This window comes from Lycium ferocissimum, chromosome 7 (genome assembly GCF_029784015.1).
Source record: "Lycium ferocissimum isolate CSIRO_LF1 chromosome 7, AGI_CSIRO_Lferr_CH_V1, whole genome shotgun sequence".
Taxonomy (NCBI): domain Eukaryota; kingdom Viridiplantae; phylum Streptophyta; class Magnoliopsida; order Solanales; family Solanaceae; genus Lycium; species Lycium ferocissimum.
In genome coordinates, this window is record NC_081348.1 from 25,977,948 (window position 1) to 25,993,743 (window position 15,796).

General features: G+C 37.5%; 1 protein-coding gene across 1 annotated transcript; it reads left to right on the forward strand.

Annotated features, from left to right (window-relative positions):
* The first annotated feature begins 1,052 nt into the window (after positions 1-1,052).
* Positions 1,053-6,315, forward strand: LOC132064049 (formin-like protein 6). The gene is given in 5 exon segments (XM_059456910.1): positions 1,053-2,813; positions 2,896-3,095; positions 4,113-4,354; positions 4,997-5,448; positions 5,450-6,315. Coding segments are annotated over 5 exon segments (2,658 nt in total). The 5' UTR covers positions 1,053-1,389; the 3' UTR covers positions 5,790-6,315.
* Positions 6,316-15,796: the final 9,481 nt, after the last annotated feature.

The window sequence follows — 15,796 nt, forward strand, 5'->3', positions numbered from 1 at the left end:
CAAGAAGAAAGGATTAAAGCATATGCTCGAAGGACGTGTTTTTATCCCATAAAATATTAGCTCGATCAAATGTATAAGTCGTCGGTGGATCTAGCTGTCAGAAAATGGAAAAAAGGAGAATAACGTTAACAAGGCACGTTAACTTTCTCTTTCAAATTACGACCATTGTCCCCTTAATTAATTACAGTGATGGTTATTGTTGGCTAAAACTGTACTCCAGCATTCTCTTGAAATTTCTGGGAAATTACTTAAAACAATAATGATACGTTTTATCTAAAGAAAGTGCTCTAGCATTCACTTGGCAAGGTACCTGAGGATTTCTCTTTCTTGTTCATTTTTTTTTTTTCTTTCTGTAAATCAATTTTGAAGGCGGGGTATCCACTTTAATTTTTTAAAAAAGAAAAAGAAAAAGGAGAGATAATTGAAACCACAGTTCTTACGGGAACAAAAATTAAATAAGACCAACAGTAATTGATACTATAATACGAATTACATAGCCGTTCTTTTAGAAATTTTTTGCCTGCTTTTTCTAAATCAATTGTGAAGGCGACTTTCACAGCCTTAATAAACAAGGAGACACCATAGAGTTCATATTTTCTCCACTATGGAAGGCTACCCGTCAATCCAAGCCGTGTAATAAAGTTGTTCATTACCGAGACAACACGTGTAAAGTGTAAACACATGAAAATGAGATGCAAATGGATGGGATGACTATTACAGGTAAATAGTATAAATTTCAATTACCCATTTTTGAAGCTAAAATTGACATCATTCGACTACATATTTAACAGTACACCAAGAAGAAAGGATGGAACGTTATTTTGTCCCCTCCACTCTGTCGCGAAAAAGGCAAAGTTTAGGGGAAAAAAACAAAATCTTAAAAAGTTTATATGGACAAATTTAAAAGCAACATGGAACGTGATCTTTATAGCCCCAGCAGTAATTGTCATATCCCCTCATCATCGTTCCATTAACGTGGAAAAAAGCCCCCAATATCATAAAAGTAGATTCTCACTACCCCTGTGACATTCTGTGCCTTTATGCGTCCGTAGTTCAGACGTTTAAATTTCTATTTTCATTTTAAATCAAATTGCTTATCTATTTTCCTACTCAACTTGAATTAACATTTTATAATTTCATATCCGGTTAAACACAACTAACTGTAAACAACTAAGCATAACAAAATCTTAATTCCAGTGCATAATTATAGAAAGTGCGGGCTAATGCTCACGTCACCCACCCCAGTCCACACTACAACAACCAGATCTTGCAGCAAACAGAAGCTTCTCTTTACTGTCTTTTTCTCTCTTGAGAATTATATGTGGAACAAAAATCAGAGATGAATTTGGGAAAAGAACATAATAGAAGAGAGACCTTCAAACTAATACCATGAGAGCAGTAGCTCTAAGCATCTTCTTCATACTATCACTGCATTCATCTTTCACATCTCAATTTCAAGATTTGGTTGCCAAGGAAAACACCAGGAGAATTCTGCATCAACCACTCTTTCCAGTTAGTTCAACACCGCCGCCGCCGGCCGAGCCGGTCAGTTCCAGTCCAGAACAGCCTTTTTTTCCAGAAGTCCCAACTGGGACTACACCAGATCAGACACATCAACCACCATCAGCTCCAGCTAATGGAAATCCAGTGTCAAACTCAGTTGCCACGCAGACTGCAAAGCCAGTCAAGAAAGTGGCAATTGCAATATCAGTTGGAATTGTTACCTTGGGAATGTTATCCGCCTTGGCATTTTTCCTTTACAAACGCCACGTCAAGCACCCTGATGAAAGTCAAAAGCTAGTAGGGGGCAATTCTCAGAGGATCAATGAGGAATCAGGAATGCCACCTTCTACTTTCCTTTACATTGGGACAGTTGAGCCACCCGCCAAGACATCATCTGTGACTGAGTCCAATGATGCTAATGAGTCACCTTATCGAAAATTGAGCTCTGTAAAAAGATTGGATACTAGGTATAGGCCAAGTCCTGACCTTCAACCCCTTCCGCCACTGAGCAAACCTCCAGCCCCTCCTGGTATGAATTCACCAACTGCAATGTCATCATCCGATGAGGAGAGTCATGACACTGCATTTCATACTCCACAAGGCTCCTCTGTTAGCAATGAAGAAGGTTATTGTTACACTCCGAGTTACCCAAGCAGCAACAAGAATTATGTCCCTTATTCAAAGAGAACTTCTCCAAGATCACGCCTTTCTGATTCATCCCCTGATGTAAAACATACTATAATACCATCCATTAAGCAAGCTCCAGCTCCTCCACTTCCACCGCGGCAACAACAAGGGGGTCAGTTGGAACAACTTCCGCCTGAGCCTCCTTTGCAGTATACTAAGCCGGAATTGCCATATGTGCCAAAAAGGGCTAAGTTTTCATCAGCACCTCCTCCACTAGATATGACAAGGCTCCAATTGATAAGCAACCAAGCCCAACAAATATCAAAAACACCACCACCACCACCACCACCACCACCACCACCACCTCTTCCTCCTCCTCCTCCGCCCCCACTTCCATTCTCAACACCCCGTAAACCGGAAGGATCACAAAGAAATGTTCCTTCAACAGCTTACCCTCAAATGGTCAAGACAGAATCAAGGAGTCCCACTCCGAAATCAACACCAGGGAGTGAGAAGACAAGTTCTTCTGAAGAACAAAATGAAGGTGTCAGTTCTTTAGAAAGACATGATTCCGGCGATACAGATCCATCCAAGCCCAAGTTGAAGCCTTTGCACTGGGATAAAGTGCGAGCAACCTCTGATCGAGCCACAGTGTGGGACCAATTAAAATCGAGTTCCTTTCAGTAAGTAGATGATCAAATATACTATGGTTCGATTTACCAGCAACACTAATATCTTACCAAAGAAGTACCTTTTGTATTGCAGATTGAATGAGGACATGATGGAGTCACTTTTTGGATGTAATTCAGCAAATTCTGTACCAAATGAAGCAACAAGAAAATCAGTCCTTCCTCCAGTAGAGCGGGAGAATAAGGTACTTGACCCCAAGAAGTCACAGAATATTGCCATAATGTTACGAGCATTGAATGTAACTAAGGACGAGGTTTCTGAAGCCCTTCTAAATGGTATGTAATCTCTCATATTGGTATTCAGTATCTTTAACATAGTTCAGGATCTGTCCAAACAAGTGAAAGTGCAATCTTTTTCTGCATAATGTAGAAATGGGTAAATGTTGGTAGATAACAAGCATAGGCTTAGCTTCTAAATTGTTTTGAACCTTTAGATTGGAGAACATTTAGAAAGTTGAATCAAGTCCATTACTAGAAATAGCCAGTGAGAACTTGCATTTTTCATATGGTATTTTTCCTTCCTACTTCCATTCTCTAGTGTAACGAGAAAGCCATTTCAAATGCATATCTTTCTAGTTCTCCAACTGTAAGTTCCTAATGGCAGTTGCACCATAGAGTTCAAGCATCCAATCCATAGTAGTCTCAAGAGTTTCCTAATACCATTCGGTGTCTCAAGAATAATCAAATTATCTCAGCAGAAATAAAGAAAGCTTTCCTATTGCAAAGGTGAAAACTTTCCTACAATAACTCCAACCTCTTCAGAAGAGCAAGAAAACAGAAAACAACAGATATCCAAACACACAAGCTCCTGTTGAATTCAATAAACACTTTGAAGCATTTTGACAGAGCATCCCTTCATCTTTTATAATGTTTTCAGTATTCCTGAAAACATATATGTGCTTCATCTTGTCAGAAAATATGTATCCAACTTAATAAACAATTTTATCTAGAAGCAGCATATTATTTTCATTCTTACTTAATGACTTTGTAAATCTCCCTGAAAACTCTAACAGCATTTTGCTGAACCAAACTTTTAAGACATGCATGTACATTGACCATCAGTAGATTGTCTCAAGTTGTGCCATCTTTGAACAAAGAGGCTTAATCACAGCAAGTGCACCAGAGGACATCATATGCCATTACGAAGCTAATTATCTAATAGTTAGGAGTAATTAATTGCATATTTTTCAGTTCTTTATATGCCAAAACAATTTACCTATGACACCAGTACATTATCACTCAGGAAGAACTTTTTCAGCTTCATCATACATGGAATGTCTTTTGGTGGTGCAGGAAATCCTGAAGGACTAGGGCCTGAGCTTCTGGAGACTTTGGTCAAGATGGCTCCAACAAAAGAAGAAGAGATAAAATTAAGAGAGTACAGTGAAGACACCTCAAAGTTAGGGCCTGCAGAACGATTCCTCAAGACAGTGCTTGATATACCTTTTGCCTTCAAAAGAGTAGAAGCCATGCTTTACAGAGCAAATTTTGATGGCGAAGTAAATGATTTGAGGAAATCCTTCCAAACCTTGGAGGTACTATCGACTATCTATTTAACTTTGTACTGTCTCCGAAGAGCTTAAAAGTCATTTGTATTCACATGTTAACAATACATCAATATTTTGATTAGGACAAAATTCTGATGCTTGTTTGCTAAACGAGGACTTTCCATATGCGACCCACATAACCGTTATAATGGCAAGTTCTTCCACCAACGTACATTAAGATTGACTCCATTAGACTATGATACCTCAAGAATTGTTCAGATGTACCCTTATCCTTTTATTATCTCGTTTAAACTCCTCCTTTAAACAAGTATTAGTATGGCTCATGACTGTGATTTCTCAGAATGGTGGGACATAAATATGTTATATATTGATGTCCCAGGTTAACTGCACTAAAACTTTTACATTGGCATTCTTTGTGCCTTAATTTAGAGTTGAATTTAACACTTTCACTGAGATTATTAGCATGGATTACCTCTCTAAGAATCTTGACTACAACAAATTATTCCACTGGTAAACTTGAGCCACTCTTGAAGAAATACTGCACTAATTACCTAAAATACATTAGCTAGGCTAAAATTTCTTTCTGCACCTATACCTGGATTTAGACTTTCCTTACAATAATTTAAAAGAATCATAATAACTCTGGTGCATTGCACATCATATGAACAGGTAGCTAGTGAAGAATTGAAGAATAGTAGACTATTCCTCAAACTACTTGAAGCTGTTTTAAGGACAGGAAACCGCATGAATGTTGGAACTTATCGTGGTGATGCAAGAGCTTTCAAACTTGACACTCTTTTGAAATTGGTGGATATAAAAGGAACAGATGGGAAGACGACCTTGCTTCACTTTGTGGTCCAGGAGATTATCAGGTCAGAAGAGCTGGATTCTGAAACCCCAGGCGACGGTCTTTCTAATAAAGTAGACATCAAATTCAAAGAGGTGGATTTCAAGAAGCAAGGTTTGCAAGTTGTTTCTGGATTAAGCAGAGAGCTTGGTAATGTCAAAAAAGCAGCAGCAATGGACTCAGATGTGCTGGGAAGCTATGTCTTGAAGCTTGAAGTAGGACTTGATAAGGCAAGATCAATTTTGCAATATGAAACGGAAGGTATGCAAGGTAGCTTTTGAATCGATGAAAGTATTTCTTAAGGAGGCAGAAGATGGAATAGTGAGGATAAGGGCAGAAGAAAGAAAGGCCTTATCTATGGTCAAACAGGTAACAGAATACTTTCATGGTGATGCTGCAAAAGAGGAAGCTCATCCCCTCAGAATATTCGTGATCGTGCGAGACTTCCTCTCCATATTGGATAATGTGTGTAAAGATGTTAGGCGGATGCAGGATCATTCAGTGGTAGGTGGTGCAAGATCATTCAGAATAGCTGCTAGTGCACCACTACCAGTCTTAAACAGATATAATGTGAAACAAGGAAGGAGTTCGGATGATGATAGCTTATCACCATGAGATTTATGTGAAAATAATTCAATCTCATTAATGGACAAGTACAGGAGGAGCATGAAGATGGGGAAAGTAACACTAGTCTGAAGCAGTCTCACATCTTCAAGGAGACATTAACATTTTGGTGCTAGCAGGCAAAGATAGCAGTCAGCTCCATGAACAAGAAGTAATAAGTGAAGGAACAGTACAAAGAGTAGGCAGTCTATACATCAAACCTTCACAAAGATACAAAATATTACAAAGCAGCATTCTAGGATTGCATCAAACAGGACTAGTTACTCATAATCAACTTTCAGTGCAGACGAATCGATATGGGGTTAAGGGATTATTCCTTCTTCTTTTTTTTTTCTTTTTCTTTTTTGTCTTTTGAGACGAATATAGACCTAGGCACAGTCCTGTTCATTTGTAAACATAGTCAAGAGACATAGAAGTTCAATGCTAGGCAACATGATAGTCTAATCTTGTTTTTGATAGTACCATGCTGTAATGCAAAGAAATTATTCCTTTTACTTTATAGAATAAACATTCGTTACGCCTTTGTCTAACTTAAGTCCCATACAGCTGTTTAACCAGCAGATTAAGTGGATATTATGGAAAGCTTGTCGGGGTTTAGGCCCCGCAGCCACTAATAATGCAAAAAGATATGTAAAAACTAAACAAATAAAGCATTTACTGCTCCTAGTAAACTCTTTGGATATACAAAGCCCTTCCTGATGTAGACAGGTGGATCCAACATATATGCAGTGGATGTAAGTGCATTAACTGTTTAAGACTTGGACTATTATACATGTACATAGAAAATTAACAACAATATTTCAAAGATATGTATGTATATTTAACAGGTGCATCCAATGCCTTTAAATTCTATATCCGCATTATGTAATGGTAAGTGGTAACTACATCAATGATCAATAGCAGTAAAAATGCATGGTAGGCACACCAAATGACTGTAAAAATGCATGCTTTACCGCTGTAAGCAACAACAACAACAACAGCATACCCAGTTGAATCCCACAGTGTGGGGTCTGGGGAGCGTTAAGTGTACGCAGACCTTACCCCCACCTTGGAAGGGGAGGTTGCTTTTCGAAAGACCCTCGGCTCAAAAGAAAACAAGGAAAAAGAGTCGACACGTACAAGCAAATCAAAGTAATGCGAAAACGGAAATAACAAGAAAGAAAGAAGTCATGATAAAACAAACATGAAAAGACAAGACCCAACACATAAAAGCATGAATCAAAGGGCAATAAACAAGTAGAGCAAAACTACGCCTACTAGTGCGAAAGAAAAGCGAGACTACCTACTAGCCTTCTATCCTAACCGAGCCCTCCACAACCTCCTATCTATTAAGGTCATGTCCCTGTGAATCTGAAACCGCGCCATATCCTGCCTGATCACCTTTCCCCAATATTTTTTCGGCCTTCCTCTACCTCTCCTAAAACCGTTCATAGCCAACCTCTCACACCTCCGCACCGGGCATCTATGTCTCTCCTCTTCACATGCCCAAACCATCTCAGCCTCGCTTCCCGCATCTTGTCCTCCACCGATGCCACTCCCACCTTATCCCGAATGTCCTCATTCCTGATCCTATCTCTCCTAGTGTACCCACACATCCACCGCAGCATTCTCATTTCCGCTACTTTCATCTTCTGCACGTGAGAGTTCTTGACTAGCCAACACTCTGCTTCGTACAACAGAGTCGGTCTAACCACCACTTTGTAGAACTTGCCCTTAAGTTTTGGTGGCACTTTCTTGTCACACAAAGACTCTAAGTAAGCCTCCATTTCAACCATCCTGCACCAATACGATGTGTGACATCATCGTCAATATCCCCATTTCCTTGTAAAATAGACCCAAGATACTTGAAACTTCCTTTCTTTTGGATGACCTGGGTACCAAGCTTCACTTCCACGTCAGCCTCCTGAGGTACGCCACTGAACCTGCACTCTAAGTACTCTGTCTTGGTCCTACTCAACTTGAATCCTTTAGACTCTAACGTCTGTCTCCAATCCTCTAGCTTAGAGTTAACTCCGCTACGAGTCTCATGGCTTTACCGCTGTAAGCCTGGTTAATAATTGTACTAGTTCCTTATAGTATATGCAATAGATATATGAAGGGATCGGAATTTACATGTATCCGTCGGTGATTGAATGTGAGTAATGGGTAAGGGTACTTAGAAAGACATACCCAGAGGAGCGCAGGTTCCTCAATGGCTATAATTCGCCTTCATCACAGCATACAAATATGCGTTTCTGTGTTGAGTAATGGCACGACACTGATTTTGAGAAACCGATATCCCTCCACAAGAGGCACCGTTTCTTTTTTCTTTTCTTTTTCCCCATCCTTTTTATTTGCGGCACACTATACTTTTTAATCTATATCTATATGTATATATAATATAAAGTTGGGCAAGATGTATGTCTGCAAAGCACCCTTTCTACCAAATATTCATATTTATCTTTTTTCTGATATTTTCATCTTTTTCCTAATTTTCTTCCTATCCAATTTAATGTGGTGCTTTCTATTTATTCATATAAGAATAAATGTCCCATTTATTGCTACTCAAATCATTCCTAATAGGAATAAATGTCTCATTATGGCACGTCTCCTGAGCCACATTTTTTATTTATATCTATTTTATTAAATTTTAATTATTTTTTCCTCTTTTTCTTCATGTAATCACCCCCTTTCTGATGTTAAAAGACTTTACATAAAGGTCATTATAAAATTAATTATTCTTTCAGTTATAGCATTATGTACTTATGACTTTCTCCACGTTCTTTCAATTACACCAGTATACATGCATCAGTACTTAATTATAGAATTTGAAAGGAATCAACCATTATATTTTGTACATCACTATATAAACAGACATACCATATCCAAGCTTTGTGCAGTACAATGCAGCACAAATAAGTTTATTGTTAAGATGAATGACGTCAAGAGACCAAGCCATTAGCAATCCAAGGCCAATCTTTAATTTCAAGGCATGGCGAAATGAGACAGGCGTGTTTGACGGATATCATAGGGTGAAGCAACAAGAAGAAAGGAAGCAGGAATCGAAGCTTTATAGAAGATTTTTTTTGAAGCTACAACCATTGATATATTTTTCCGCATGAACTTTTGTGAATGTAGTGTTTTTCTAATCTTTTCTTCTGTCCTCCCTTGTTTTTTTATTGAAGAATTGTACGTTTATGTATTAGACAAAACCAAGAGTTAGAATTTATAGGGGAAAATGACACAAGTATTCCAGGAAAATACTGATTTTTGGGGATTTGGCATAAATTTAGGAAGAAAATGTATGGCATAAAAAGGGAAATAAAAACAAAGAGGAAAAGGAAGGAGAAAAAGAAAGGAAAGGGAAGTTCTATTATAAAGTTAGCCGAAATTGAAGTTCTGGAGAAAATAATTCATATTCAGTTTGTTCCATATATAGAGTTGGTGAAATTGATGTTTAGAGTTACTTTATTTGTCCTTTTCGTTTTACCACTTCTTCTTTATTTAATTTGTTTTTTTAAAAGGAAAAAAACAGATACTATTAGGTTGGCATCGACAAATTTAATGTTTAAGAAAAATATTAGTACTATATTAGGATACGTAAGGGTATAGCTATGCACAGACACATTTATGAAAGGAAACATACATTTGGTTCAGAAAAAAATGGGAGTATGACACTGACAACTATTTCTTCTATATTATAACAAAAAACAAAAAGATTAAAATTTATTCGGGGATGAGATAAGTTAAGCATGAAACTAAGATCCAACTACATTGAACATGCAAAATAACTACTTTACTTAGATCAATAAGTATACCATGGCACAAATATGTGTGGTTGAGCACAATAAACATGATAAAGTTAAATATATGATTGATGTAAATCATAAAACTCTACAAATCATTTAAGGAAAATCTCATATTCTACATTATTACTGTGATCCAACTAAAAAATTCGCATACAAGTATGTATGTTTGTTGAAACACCACTTCCTAACCTTAACCATTGCAGCCTGATGCACTAAGTCTCATGTGCAGGGAGGGTGGATCACAAGGCCATTAATGCAGCGATCTTCTTCGTATTTAAGAAGAGGTTATTTTTACAGCTCAAATCCGTTACCTCCTGATCACATGGGCAACAATTTTACCAGTTATGCCAGGGCTTCTTCTCTTGACATAGACTTTTGCTTTAGGCTTTTTGTTGATACTAACTACTTACTTCTTTGTTAATTTCACCAAGTATGTAGCTGATGTTTTTACTTTTTTTTTTTTTTTTTTGAGAATCTAAGTTATATATATAGTTATCTTATGAAAGGAATTTTTTAAAAGTTTAGACTTCACAAAATATAATTTGTGATTATTTCACCATTCTGAGTATTAGATGAAATTCAATCATGAATCTACTGAAATACTTATGATCGCGTGAAGCGCGACAAAGTTCACTAGTTTGTTCTAAAAAAATGCAGAAACACTTGTAGCTACAGAAATATCATTACATTTTTCATAAATTCTAAAAATCTTTATTCTGAAGCTCCGTACCTAATTAAAATTTGTCATATAAAATAAAGCTGCGGGAGTATTCTATTATTACTCCCTTCCTCTCTTATTTTATTGTGCTGGACGTTAAAAATTAAGATTTTAATTAACATATATATTTAGTAATTGTGAAAGAAAAATATTAAGTGATCCTTGAAAATGTAATCTGATCGTAAATATGCATTTGAAACTTGAAAATTGTTACGGTTGTTTTATAAAATGAAATGACGTTAGACATTTGCAATGTTTCAAATGATCAAAAGAATGCAATATAAATTAAGATTTGGATTGTCTCTTTTGGCACTGGATTTGGAGTTCACGATTTACAAGTTCAAGGAGTTCCCAAACTCTTCGTTTAACAGTCTGAGAGCAGTGCAGCTCTTCAGTATGGTACCCTTGGCAGTTAGTTACATGATTGTTAGTTGAGATAGAAACTTAGTCGGTTATCGATAAACCCGTCAACCGGTTCGGGTTAACCAGTTCAAACCGGTAACCGGACCGGTAAAACCGGAACCGGAACCGGTTGAACCGGTTGAACCGGTAAAACTACAACTGGACCGGTTGAACAGGTCCAATTTCGATTTTTTTGGAATCGAAATCGGTTAAACCGGTAAAACTACAACTGGACCGGTTAAACCGGTAAAACCAGTCGAATTGAATTTTTTTTTTTTTTTTTTTTTTAAATGTAGCGGATTGTCGCTTTGTTGGACCGTTGGCCAACGGTCCATTTGCAAAAATGGTCGTTGCCAAACGGTCCCAAACCCACATTTTGGCCCCCCCAACCCCCCAAACTTTTTTTTTAACACTTTAACCCATCCCCCACCCCTATATAAACCCTCTCCATTTCCATTTTAATCCACACCAATTCACTCTTTTCTTTCTCTCAATCTCTCAATTATAGTTATTTTGCAACAATTAGCCACTTTAAATTTCTCTCAATTAAATATTATAAAGTCTTATTATAGTTTCAATTATTAATTTTGCAATTATAATATTATTGGTGGAGGTGGTGATTTTGCAACATTCCAAAGTAGCTTTGGTGGATTTGCACCTAGCGAATTCTTCACTTTGTTGGAAATTAGTCCCAATTTGATACCTTTCCGTCACACCTAATTTCCAATAGGGCATGATGGGCACCCCAACCTAGGGTTTGGCGAACCCGCTGACTTTCGTAATACTCATAATCATACTGGGCCCGCAAAACATGACATAAGTACATAATGAAAATTTTCCGAAAACAAACATGCCTTTCAGCTTATCAAATCACATAAAATCTGTAATCATAACAAATCTGTAACATAAGGCGTACTGATACATCGGCTTACATAACCGCTTACAAAACTGACATCTTACACACACGACAGCATGTAAGTTCGCAAAGTCTCTAACATAACTCCGTATATCACAACATAAGCACTCGACTCGGCGGATCTCGGGAGGAAGTGGAGCTCGCCAATCCAGTGGACATCTTCACTATACCGTATATACCGCGCGTGAAACGCACTTTTGAAGAAAAGGGGGTCGGTACGGAATATGTCTGAGCATGTAAAGCATGGCATACGAAAACGAGGTCATAACCGAAGTAAGGAGTACGAAGAAAGTGAGCATAATAACCGTATACCAAAATGCTTGTATACGAAACACAAATCGTACATCGAGGTACGGAAGACAATTATAATAATCGAATGCCAAATGCTTACTCCGAAATACAAATCATGCGTATCAATGCCATGTATCGTATCCTACCATAATAAGACCGAGTGACATAAGTAAATGATCATCGTATGCTTACCGTAACACATCATAACATCACAACCTATCATATGAGCCGACATTAACCGACGTGGGATTCGCCTAAACCAATGTGAGATTTGCTAAACCAATGTAGGGGATTTTCCTAAACCAAATGTGGGATTTGCCTAAACCAATGTGGGATTTGCCTAAACCAATGTGGGATTTGCCTAAACCAATGTGGAATTTGCCTCATCATTGGGTTTGTCCCACCACTGGGTTTGATACCAACTGATCATATTCCAGAATCCATACATATAAAATATAACATGTCCCAGCCCTCCAGTGAGGGACTCGAATAAGATCATCATATCGTCACGTTATCATATATCATATCGGACTTCGTATCACATCATATTTCGAAATACACAAAGATACTGTATCTTAATACATCATACTTTAGAATACACATAGTGCGCACGATAACATAACCTACGGGACTTGGCGAAAATGTAACAACGGAATGCACGAAACTTAGATCGCGAGTAAATCAAATACGAATTTAAAACATTTTTCAAAGACTCAATAGGTTAATCAAAACGAACCATCATTTAAAAGTCAAAACAATAGTAAATCAAGCTTTCCTCCGAATGTCACTGAACATATCAAATGAGCTTTAGAAATCATAGTTACGTATCAAAAAATCATATGCATAAAAATCCTCATTTCAGACTTAACAGATAGGTAAGTAACTATGCTCGGGGGTCAGAATGCTAGCCACATTAAGTTCTTTCAAAAAAATAGGTCGTCAAAACTATACAAAGGAAAAGTCGCGGGACCCACGGACGGCGTCAACCCAATCCGGCCCGCCTATGAAAGTTAAAGATTATCACCGTTATCAAATCTTCTACGATCGTTTCGAAGCGATCCGAGCCCTTCGTGAAAGTTACGACGTTCGTAGTTACGTAACTCTTTTAAAAAACAAAACTTTTTATTCAACATTTGAAAACCAATCATACAAAGACATACGACCCATAGCTTGACCATACTAAGGATGCCAACATCAAGAAGCAAATAGGACTCGTAGACATCCGGATGCGTCGGAGTAGAGTTACCTCGAGACTCGTGTGCATAGCTTACTTACACTAAGACATGCCAAAAAAAAGAAAGGTGAAAGTTTTACATACCTCCGTCTGCTTCCTAAGCTAATCCGAATTCAAGTCTCGACTTCTCAAAATCTACAATAACATCATTTGGCACCAAACATTAGTCATAAGCACGTAGGAATCCGAGGCCCAAGTTAGCATTTGACCTACGAAATTTAGTGAAGACTTCCCTATAATTTCCACAACCCGAGAATTTAACTCGGCCAAATCTTCAACAACAATACCAACAACCATATAAACAATATCAATAATCAATTCCAAACACATTCTAACAATCCGCACAATGTTCAAAACAACCCAACCAATACACTATGCCACCCGAAACCTCTCCAAATTCAATAAGACAAACAACAATACATTTCTTTCTTCCAAACTCATGAACTACACCAACAATCTACACATTAGCAACATTATTATCATAAATACAAGAAATCATATTTAATTCACATTAGCTTCCATAACAAACCTCAAACGACTATAGCTTCAATTTGAACCATTAAACTATCATTTGCATTATAGAATCCACAACACAACATCCCAAACATACTAAATAAAACTAGTTCTTCACTCCTACACAACACCACATATACACGGCCAAGCTCCCAACAATTACAATTTCAACTTGAACCATTCAATACCTTCATTCTCATCACATAATCCATGACAACAACAACCAAAATACTAAGTAAAATCAATTCGCCATGTAGCGCCCCCCCCCCTTCGGGAGGACACCACTTACGAAACAAAAACCAATTTTACCCTTACACCGTTTAGAAGGACTCATGCCAAAAGATGTTCACAGATATATTTAATAGCGGAAAAAGCCCATGCGAAAAAGTTGACTCTCATTTTTTTTTTTCATTTCGCCCTCCAAATATTTCTTAGGTGAAATACAATATCAAAGGATCATTTTAAAACGGTAATTTCCCTTTCCAAAATAGTCAACACATTGAAGAAATTTCGTTTTGAAATTTATTTCCAGATCGACGCCACTACGGGTTCATATGATACACAAAACCCAAACTAGCGATTTTCACAAAACTAATGTCATCCTTTATACATAATTACAATACAAAATACGAACTCAGTATATGACATGACTTTGGGGTTACAAACACACCCCAAAACAAAGAAACCAAATACCAAGTTTAAGTTACAAGCACATGGTCTCGTTTTTTTTCACAAGCCTTCAAAATTTCATACATAAGTGCCACACATGTATCATGTACAAGTCCCCCAAAATTTTACAAAAACTAGATGCATATGCAGATGTGATCTTCACAAGGGCTCCCAAAAAAGTTCATCTCCAAATGGCCATCTTCATATCTCATCTCGCGCATCACCTACGATAGAAAATAACTATCGCTAAGCATAAAGCTTAGTGGTGTATAAACTTTGGGCTTGGAGCCATTAAATTCTCCAAATCCCTTGTTTACCGTAGATGACTCGATAAGGTAAAAATAAGCCCAAGTGAACAAGTATATCAAGGTATCGAATACAAACCTTGGAGAGTTTCAAAATGTCCATACTAATATTCTAAGGCTCGAGTATCAAGAAGCTTATAATTCAATTCAAGAGAATTGTCAAATAATCACTTTCGCCCAATATGTACGTCATGCCATCACACTAAGCACAACCAATATCAAGACGGGCCGAAGCCCCGAAATCAAGGACCGAAGCCCATATCCGTAAGGGTCTTCACCCAATATCAAGAGAATCAAGAACCATGTTGAAAGTGGCTTTCCACTCGTACCGAAAATGGACGAAAATCCATCGTCAAGACGAAATGTAAATCCAAAGTCAAGATGGGCAAGATCCGAATCGAGGGCATGCCAATATCGATGACTAGTCACCATAACAAGAAGGACAAAGTCCCAACAAGAATGCAAAATGATCAAGCAATTCGTACAAGTGGGCGATTTAGCAAAAGTTTTGCAATACTTGAGACAATAACCATACAATAATATAAGATGAAGAGTAAAGAAATAACTCATCAAGATACTTCAAAATTCCAGAAAAATAAAGATATTTTAAGTTCAAGTTTATACACAAACCTCGGCGTTTTACCACACCTCGAGGAGTTCAAATCATCTACGCCATAGACCAACCGAAGTCCACTTCGTCAAATAATTCCTCTTAGCTTGTACAAGAGCATATATACCTTAAATACATAATCAAATATCTACTTAAGTTCAAAAGTCCCAGCACATCACAACTAAACACGAAATCAACGAAAATCAGTCCAAACTATCAAAAGAAATTCTGGACAGCGCCATCGTCCCGTATTGTTGCTCAGTTTCGAAGGGGTAAATGGAAAAACTGGACTTGTGTCCTCAATGAAAGTTGTATATATATGTCTTAGGGTCTCATAGAAATTGAATCACCCCTAAATCAATTTTGTACAAAAAGATATGCCCAAAATACTAACAGCAGTCCATGTAGGATGTTCAAACAGAATCTGGGCAGCACCTCCCCTTGTACTTCATCACCTATTTCCGAGTAACTAAAGGCAAAACTGGGTTTTACAGCCTTGATGAAAGTTTTAGGTCTATGAAATATCTTTCCAGAACATCTTGAATCACTCGA